General features: G+C 39.6%; 1 protein-coding gene across 1 annotated transcript; it reads right to left on the bottom strand.

The window, feature by feature from the left end:
• Window positions 1–2,036: 2,036 nt before the first annotated feature.
• Window positions 2,037–10,006, bottom strand: LOC5511369 (angiopoietin-related protein 7). The gene is made up of 9 exons (XM_048722922.1): window positions 9,897–10,006; window positions 9,685–9,752; window positions 7,344–7,659; window positions 6,132–6,278; window positions 5,365–5,487; window positions 4,413–4,501; window positions 3,735–4,026; window positions 2,455–2,770; window positions 2,037–2,419 (listed from the first exon to the last, which is right to left on the bottom strand). Exons 3-8 carry the CDS (start codon window positions 7,648–7,650, stop codon window positions 2,490–2,492), a joined length of 1,239 nt encoding a protein of 412 aa, XP_048578879.1. The 5' UTR covers window positions 7,651–7,659; window positions 9,685–9,752; window positions 9,897–10,006; the 3' UTR covers window positions 2,037–2,419; window positions 2,455–2,489.
• Window positions 10,007–10,239: the final 233 nt, after the last annotated feature.

Raw genomic sequence — 10,239 nt, 5'->3', positions numbered from 1 at the left:
TTTGTTCTTAATGAAATCGGAACAGTTTTGCTTTTAGTGACGGCATCGATGACGTCACAAATCACATGACAGTATTTTCGTACCCCCCTTGACACACATAACACCTGCCAAGTTTGGTTGTAAAACAATGTTTCTTCAAGAGATATGAATGTTTTTGCTTTTAATCACGTTTTTAGCTTTCAGCGAGATCATCGACGACGTCACACAACACGTGACCATACTGTTGCATCAGTCCCTTGACACCTACGTGACACCTACCGAGTTTGGTTGCCATACGATGTTTCCTTCGTGAAATAAATTTTCATTTTGATTACGTCAGCATATTTTTGCATCTAGTGACGTCATCGATGACGTCACAATCACGTTACTATACTTGAGCACCCCCCTTGACACATACATGACACATACCACGTTTGGTTGTCATGATATTTCGTTTAGGAGATATGAAAATAGATATGACATCGGGAACGTCTTCGATGACGTCACGTATTACGTGACCATATCTTGGCACCGCCCTTGCTTGACACATACCAAGTTTGATTGTTATACAATGTTTCTTTCACGAGATATGAATGTTTTTCATTTTGATGACGTCAGCATATTTTGCTTAGAGTGATGTAATTGATGACGTCACAATCACATGACCATATTGGAGCACCCCCTTGACACCAACATGACAACTACCGAGTTTGGTTGTTAAACAATGTTTCTTTTAAAAGATATAAATGTTTTGCTTCTAATTACGTTTTTGCTTTAAGTGACGTCATCGATGACGTCACACAACACCTGACCATATTGTTGCATCCCCCTTGACACCTGCATGACACCTACCGATTTGGTTGCCATACAGTGTTTCCTTCGTGAAATATATTTTATTTTATGACGTAAGCATAATCTTTGCTTCTAGTGACGTCATCGATGACGTCACAAATCACGTGACCACAGTTTTGCACCTCCCTTGACACATACATGACACCTGCCAAGTTTGGTTGTCATACGATGCTTTTAAGGGACGGATGCAGACATCGCGTCACGAAAAATCGAGTCGATGGATTACCAATATTTGTTACCATATTTCTTTTGTATATACCACTTTTTCTTAGGTATGGAGCTCAGCTATAATTTATAGATTCACGGGCTAATCCAGGATAAACTTAGTTGAAATAATTAATTGTGTCAGTCTGTGTTGTCTTCTCTTCAGCTCTAGAAACTCAAGTTGTAAAAACAAGGTTAGCATACCATTCTGCCAGGAAGACCCCTGGTCTAAGAATACTTTACAGATCTAGAAAAAAAATCGTATTAAAGTGCGACTACATTTTATTTCTTTCGTTTTACAGCAATCGTTTCAATCGTTTTTATAAAAGATTTTTTATAGATGTGCTTACTCTACACAACCGAGGGATTTACAAACTGAAATCATCATCTTTAAGCTGTATCCATATTCTTATCATCATCATAATCATCATCCTAATCATCAATTATCAACAAAAGCCAATAATTTAATCATCATTATCAATATCGTTAGCATATATTGTCATCATTATCATATTTATCATCATCATGTAACTATCACTGTTACCATAACTATCACCATCATTATCAATATCATTACCATATATTGTCATCATTATCATATTTATCATCATCATGTAACTATCACTGTTACCATAACTATCACCATCATTATCAATATCATTACCATATATTGTCATCATTATCATATTTATCATCATCATGTAACTATCACTGTTACCATAACTATTACCATCATTATCAATATCATTAACATATATTGTCATCATTATCTATCATCAGCATGTAACTATCACTGTTACCATTACTATCACCATCATGTTAACTACCTATCACGTTCATGTTCACTACCATCATTATCATCATTATCATCTTTGCCGTCGTCATCAGCATCAACATTCATCAACATCATTATCATCAGTATAGGTTGATCAATTTCGCCTGTCATTATCATCATAATCATCTGCATCATCATCATATCAGCAATGATCAACAACAACAACAACATATATTTAATTTAATCATCATCACCTGTCTGTGACGATTTAGTGTTGGCTATTTTAGTATTCATAAGTATATAATCAAGTATATAATGGAGAAAATGGGGCTATTCTTATCGCTTTCGCTGAGCGCTTGCGAGAGAGAGAGAGAGTGAGAGAGAGAGAGAGAGAGAGAGAGAGAGAGAGAGAGAGAGAGAGAGAGAGAGAGAGAGAGAGAGAGAGAGAGAGAGAGAGAGAGAGAGAGAGAGAGAGAGAGAGAGAGAGAGAGAGATCATGCGGATTACATGTTGACCTGGGCGTGACTATCTAACAGGCTATTATAGCTGATATTATTACACTTTCATCATAATCATTTTCATCATCAAGATAATCATTATCTTCATCATATCGTTATTATCGTTACGTGTTGTTTGTTCAGCCACACCATACTCCACTGGCCACAATCTACTCCTTCACTCAGGGTTTCCAGCCGCTCGTTGGCCTGATCATCATCTTAGTCATTTTAAGGCTGTAATCAAATCCTTTCCAGTGATACCACATAATACCCTCGGCGTACTTGTTGGTGGACGAATTGTGGTAAAATCCGTTCAGGTTGCACGCAAAGCAAGCATTCATCCACCATCCTCCCGACTGGTAATATACAGCACAGTTATAGTCTGACTTGAGATCATTGTCGCGGTCACGGGTCGTGAATTTCATGCCGTTGTGCTTTGGGGTAAGTGAGTCAACAATATTGCCTAAAGAGACACGAAAGTCAACTGTTATATGGTAATTTTCTTCAATGATAGCAAGGTGTATTCCGTATGCGGGAGGAGGGAGGTGCAAAATCCGAAAAAAAAGTAGAGCTGATTTTTCCGGGCTGTGGGGGGGGGGGGCTGGAGTTGTTGAGTTTTGTGATAAAAGTCTGACCTCCCCCGAAACAACAAAAAGGGTGATGACTTTTTACATACTAGGGTGATCTAAAATGCCTTTTTTATTCGCTTATAAAGTAAAGAAGCCCCCCCCTCCCCCCCCCCCCCCGGGTATTGGCCTGGATAGAGTGTAAATTAGCTTACGACTAAATCTTGATGTCTTAACCAGTCTTTACTTGTCGTACCCAAAGTAATATGTATTCTAAATGCTGACATCTAAAAGTCTCACAACATCTAATGCGTGTATACATATTGTTTACAGTCCTTTGCAAAGTTGCATGGGATAAATTTTGGCCTTAAAACCTTAAAGAGGACGTAAAAATTTATTCAGGGCCGTAACAGACCTGGGAACCTTGAAATACTAGGGGGAAGGCACGAGAATTTAAGAGAATTTAAGGAAACTGGGATGGGGGCCACACCCGTGCTGATTTCATTGTGATTGAGGCTTTGCGGCACAAATATTCGCCATTACATTGCGCGGGATAAGCTTTTAGGGCTAGTTAGATTTTAGGGTACTCAATTTCATCACGTTGAACGATGCAAATGGTGCCAATGTTGATGTAGTGAATCTAGCTAGCGAAGATATACGACACACATTTTGAAAAAACCTAACATTTTCTAGCTTTCATTTTGTATCGCATTTACATGTTTACGACGCCATGTTGAATTGTATCTTCTTAATTCACCCCAGCATGTTGTTTGCTTGTTTGCTTGCTCGACCCAAGCCCCGCGCAACGTAGGAATGGCGAACACCGAAAAACTATTCATTTTAATCGAGTATTATGCTAACCTGTGTATCCGCTGACCGCAAGATTGTATTGCGCAGCCGCGTCACCCACAGAAAAACCGCTGTACTCTGCGTATCCCTGGCGACCTTCCCAGTCCTCTAGCTCCACGCGCAGTGTCCTCGCCTCCTGATTGGTCAGGCGGTGGATACTCTCTAGACCAAGCCAAAACTCGCCTGACGGATTTCCAAACCCGGTTTTGTACTCATTCCAGCTTCTATTGAAACTGACGCTGCCGTCCTGGCGTTGCTGGATAATGGTCCAGGCTCCACCGTCACTCTTGGTCACGCAATACACCTGCATCACATGACACTCGTTTTCAGTAACACGTCACAACTGTGTTTTGGTGGACACATCAAACATTATTTTTGAATTTTTCCAATTCTGCATCCGTCACAGCTTTAGATCACAACAACAAAAAAAATCAAAGTGGGTCGTCTTCTTAGCTACTGTCACCTAGGAAATACCGATAAACAAAAAGCCAGCTTTGTCGTTGATTTGGTGCGTATGTGCGCATGTACAGTCGATTGAGAAAACGTTGTCGTCAACCTGCTTCGCGACTACGCGACAAGCCCGCGTGCGAAGCATACTTAGATGTTTTGTTACTCAGGTGTTCTGAGTCAAAATCGTCCCTAACCCCCCTCCTCCCTCCCTCATCGTGTCAAATAAACACTCCCTAATACCTGTATAGCCGGTGGTCCTCCAGGCATCAGCTGGTATACTCCGCTTGCCTTACCCTTAAGGTCTGCAATCTTTTGACAACTTTCTATTTCTTAAAACAAAGAACACAAGGGACTTGATTTTATGGACAATGTTAATAAAGTTTCCTAATTAACGAAGTATACCCTTAAGAGGGTTTTATTTTTAATAGCTTAATAACAAATGGTCAACCACACCATGTTTTGAGGTGCTGTGAGGTGAGTTCTATTTAACATTGCCTTTTCCCTTGTGTTTAGACAAGCGTAGTGATCTTCGATGCAAAAATGAATTACTATTTGACTGTCTGAGTTATTTGAGGCTGTAGGGATGGGGCACTACTTTGCTGGTTATTGTGCCGAGTGACTCAACAAAATTGATATTCCCTTTAAAAAGGTGTCACCACATCTCGCCAGAATTTAGATATCTGCTATTGCACAGACCCCTTCTCCACCTCTATAATCCCTTCCCCCCCTTTCTCCACCATATCTATCATCAATGGCAGTCGTTTTTTTCTGAATGGTGTCTTAAAGAGCCTGAGGGCGCGCGGGACACCTGTGGGGCTCTAAAAACTCTAAGGCCCGGGCAAAAACACAGTTGCAAGCTACGTGGAAATATTCGACGTACGCATTTCTAAACCGCAACAAAAGATTTAAAAAAAGATTAATAAAGTGGATTTCCAAATAAGGTATGTAATGTTCTAATAAGGAATTCATCGAGGGAGCTAGGCAATTTTTAAAACAGGATTGATTAGTAGCTAATAGGGGACTTGCGCTAGGAGATCACGTGACTTTTTGTGTGGCAAACTCGCAAAATAAAGCCGGAAAAGTATTTTCCCGAAAAAGGGTTTATTTTCATTTAAATATTTTTACGTCGTTATCTGGTGTAACGGGCGTAGCCACCTAACTGGTCACGTGATCCCTTAGCGCCCTCTATTACCTTTGCAGTTTCGTCCGTCTCCGTAGCTCCCAGGCCCACACATGCACTTGAATGACCCTTTGGTGTTGCTGCACCTGGCAAGCACTGAGCAGTCGTGTATTCCGGATGTACACTCGTCCAGATCTGCACAATTAGATAGATTGGGAAGTACATCGCCAGATAATACACACATTGCGCAATATTTTTAAAGGAAAATACTTGTGATTCAGCACAAAAGGGTGGCGCGCCCTGAAGGTTATGCTTCTCTAGGTAGTCACACAACAATCACACACCCAAACAGACAGGATGTGTCACTCAATATTAGTCACGTAACACCATACCTATCATACCGATGTCATACACACACCATCAAACACTCAGGCTCTTAATTATTTCCATGTCACACAACGTGACGTTCTCACTCATAAGTCACACGCCTAGCGTGACACGTCACTCACTAGTCACTTGACAAGTTACCTATCATCTCCATGTCACACAACGGTCGTGACACGTCACTCACTTGCCGAGTTACACGTTAGCTATCATCTACATGTCACACACTTGCGTGACGCGTCATTCACTAGCCACGTAACACGTTAGCTATCATCTACATGTCACACACTTGGCGTGACGCGTCAGTCACTAGTCACGTAACCACGTTAGCTATCATCTTCCTGTCACACAACTGGCGTGACGCGTCACTCACTAGTCACGTAAACACGTTAGCTATCATCTACCTGTCACACAACTGGCGTGACGCATCACTCACTAGTCACATAACACATTACCGATCATCTCCATGTCACACATCAGGCGTGATGCGTTGCCTGTTTTGTTGAGGTTTATCCAGTACCACCCCGTCGTAGCGCTTGAATCACTTGATTTGATATCATTGCAATTATCTGCCGGAAGCTCCGGAATGGAGCCCAGAAAGACTGGATAATGTATGAAAAAAATCAACCGTGAATAATCTGTTAGAAATATTGAAGACGAATAATCAATTATACATAAAAGATAGTATATATTAGCCACGTAGTAATAATGAATTATCATATGAGTAGGATGGTGGATAGATATTTTCTACCATCGCTTTTGCCGAGCGCAGGCTCGCAACAAAATCAGGAATTAATGCGAGGCTCTGTGCATTAGTCTTCAAAATGACGGGTAAGATGATTATGGCAGCCGCGGCTTGTTCGGTAGATTTTTCATGTTACAAATGTGACCGACGCTAGGCGCAACGCAGGCACAAAAGGATAGCAGCAGGTCGATCGGAAAAGAATTTATTGATACTGATACTTTACAGACTGTAAGAAACGGGAACGAGAAACATATCTCCCTTTCCTACTGCTTGTCTTGTTCTTGTATCACGCTTTGCAAGTAATATGTCTCCTTTGCTCAACGGTACTAACTAACAGATACTGTAAAAACAGCCGCTTTTATACTCGCTTGAGGACGCGCATTTTTCTAGGGACGCTAACATTTACTACCGCTTAAATTACTCAGCGTCCATTTTCCTGTCAAATTTAGAAACTAATCTTCCTGGGAAATGGTAAAGTACGCTAACTTTATTCAATTAGCACTATCAAGCCATTGATACTAATCTAAAGGAATTTTTTTCAGGGTAAAAGTGATAGGGATGCTTGTCAGGAAAAAACCTAAGAAGCCTTAAAAATACCATTTTTAAGAGAAAAGCCTATTTTTTTCTTAGAAACCCCCTAAAAAATACCTGAGGCCCAATTTTGACCCCCAAAAAAATATGGCGAGCATCCCTTTCAGGTCGACATGGGAAGATCCTCCCCACGGGGGCGGAAACCTCAACGTTGACAATAATAGCATCTCTTACAATCAGGCCATCCGCTCTAAATTATCAATCACATCCTCAAATTAACTTCCAATAGACACACTGTTTTCACAATTTTGAGATATTTTTCGCGTTTTTCGCAACATCTTCGAAGATTGTTACGTAATCGACCTGAAGTAAACTGGAATTTCAAGTATACCTCTATCAGCTCGTGGCATGTAGTATGCATCTTTGGTATACACTAGCTTGTCCGATCCTGCGTCCTTTGTCCGATTATTCAGCTCACAAGTCTTGCTGTCCTGACGGAAGTTGATACTTTGGCAGCATTTCTCTCTTTTACATTCCAAGTAGCAGTTAATTGGGTTGCTGTCAATCACTTCGCGAATGACATGATTGACAAGTCGTTTTTCTTGGTCAATTGGGATGTTTGCTGCGTTACCACAACCCAGCGCTTGGTTTTTGGCGAAGAGCACGAAGACCACAAGAAATTCTCCGAAGCACGCCATTATTCCGCCCTAGTAAAAAAATAACGGAACCTCTGGTATTGAGAAAATATATTCTAAAAGATAATTTGGGGAAACCACAGGGAGCCCAATTCCATACAAATATTTGCCTTTATATATTCGAAGCAGCAGGGTCAACCCACTTTTGATACTTTTCCTGTATATTCACCGTCAAAGTACCCTTATCACAGAACTTTGACTGAATCTGATGGTTTTAGGGCCTTTTTTTCTAAAAAAAGCTATGCATATCATCTATATAAACAATGAGTCCAGTCATGTCCAAGTAAAAATAATATATTTTTTTCCACGTTAAAGGTATTCACTTGCTAGAAATGGCATATATGTCCATATGTCCACTGGTGTATCTCACAGAACAAGTCTAGAAAGCCCTAGTTATTTTGATTAAGAAAATTTAGCCAGAAATTGTCGTTTTTGACAAACGCGGTCACTTCCATAGGAAACTATTTTATTGCGAGTGTAAAGTACTTACAGTGACTGTGACCACCCTTGGTCACAGAAGAGAAAGTATCTGAAAAAAAAAAAAAAAAAAACTAAGATTTATTGGTACCTGTCCCTCTAAACGACAACGTTTTCTTCATATGATACCCCACCCTCATGGAGGGGATCGGAAATTCCGGGGGGGGGGGACGCCTAGGAATTTCCAGAGGGGAAGGGGTGGGGGGTAAAATGCCCCTTTTCCTTGACAGTTAATAATTGTATTTATTTTTTCCAAGGGGCTGAAAATTCCAGAGAGATGGGGTATGTGTTTTTTTTGGAACTACACTTGTGCTTATAAATACAACCTTGTTATTGCTATTGATCATTAGTGTAATTCCTTTCTTAATAATTCATTGGGTATTATATTCTTAAATTCACTAAAATTTAAGAACATCGTTAAGAACATATTCAGCCTTAAAATGTCACAAAAATAAGAACCATCAACATTTGTTTGAGGAAAGAGATATTATATGCAACCTATAAACGAGATGTTTATCCGACAAAGGGCGGGTTTTACTAAAAGCTGCATAGAAAATTTAGGGCATTCGTGTTACAGTGGCTTTAAAAAATCAGTCGATGGACATGCAAGGGCTCAAAACGGATTTGTTCCGCAGCCCATTTTTTTTACTGGCTGGGAAGATGTGAGACACCTCGGTTGCATATCAAGAAAATTTAGCCAAATACTGTCGTTTTCCCTCGACGCGGTCACTTGCATATAAGGAAACTAATATTTCCTTATTTGGAAAACCTGCACGATTCTTGTCATTTTTAGGGCTGCCGTACCGCAGGTCCTTAGCAATATTTGTGTAATGTATTCAGAAGAGCAAAACAGTGACTGTGAACATCTTTAGCCAATAGAGAAAGCTTCTGAAAAGGAACTAAATTTCCTCCTACTTTTTCGATTCTAGATTTCTAGTCGTTTCTCTTTGAGTTTGATATCTTGACGTTTTCTTTATCTCTTTGAGTACAGTATATCTTATTGCTTTGATCACAATTGTGATCGAAAAAGGAGTGAGTTTGCCGAAAAGTTGGGTGATTCGCGCGCAAATGGTGTTCAAAAGCTTATAAAAAAATACTAATAAAACCCACCGCTCCAATTGCTGCAGGATTCCTTATGGATACTTTGCTCAGGTTACACTCAGCTATTTTCTGGGGAAGATTCGGGCTGCACGATCAATTATATGTGTATTTTGGGTGGGAGCGTCCTATTTTGTATGGGAATGTCTAATCTTTATCGCCCACTAGTATAACTCTTGACGTCACAAGTGATATGCAAATTAGATATTCGGATGTCGCCGGTTTCATACATTTTTTGCCAAAATTGCTCATTTGAAAAGGATCAAAACTCAGGTTTTACGTTTAAATCAAGTATCGAAAATTGGAGGATTTATTGTTGAGATATTACGCTACTGTACTAACTAGTCAATTTGTCAAAATAAGCAAAAGAGAATTTCGTGTCACGTTCTCCTTAATATGTAAAATCTATGAAAAACTTCAATGCCCAAGGAACGAGGCCTAGACTCTCTAGATTATTCTCACCGATTCGTGGGAAGTTTACCTAATTCTCCACTCACGAGGAACCAAAATTTCAAGCTTGTTTGATGCACCTACAACAAATAAAAAAGATTAGAAAATAACCCAGATTAAAAAAAATATTATTATGTATAATCGTTTTCCCAACTGTTAACTGGTTAATGAACTAAATACACATTTTTTATACTAGAAACTCTTAACTGATCTTTTTCTTTTACCTTCTTGTGTGCTAGCACTTGAATACGATGCGAGCACAGAATTAACAAGTAAACACGAAATGGTGTTTTATACAGTAGCATGTTATTTGCTAGAATAGAGCAAATATCAATTAGACCATTCACATTACAGCAAGCACCACCTAAATTATTTATTTTTTTATTTCCTTTTGCTATCCTTCTATGCTCATTCTAATTTCCTGACTAACCTCAATAATCTCGTTTACACTAATTTTTCTTTTGATTAAAATTCTATGCTTAGACATTGTTGTTTGAACAACAGTGCAAACTTTTGCAACGGGTTGTAGCTAAATTAATAACTGGTGGATATCAGTTTCAGCACTCA

The sequence above is a fragment of the Nematostella vectensis genome, chromosome 15, assembly GCF_932526225.1.
Source record: "Nematostella vectensis chromosome 15, jaNemVect1.1, whole genome shotgun sequence".
Classification (NCBI taxonomy): domain Eukaryota; kingdom Metazoa; phylum Cnidaria; class Anthozoa; order Actiniaria; family Edwardsiidae; genus Nematostella; species Nematostella vectensis.
This window is presented reverse-complemented; position numbering and strand designations above follow the sequence as displayed.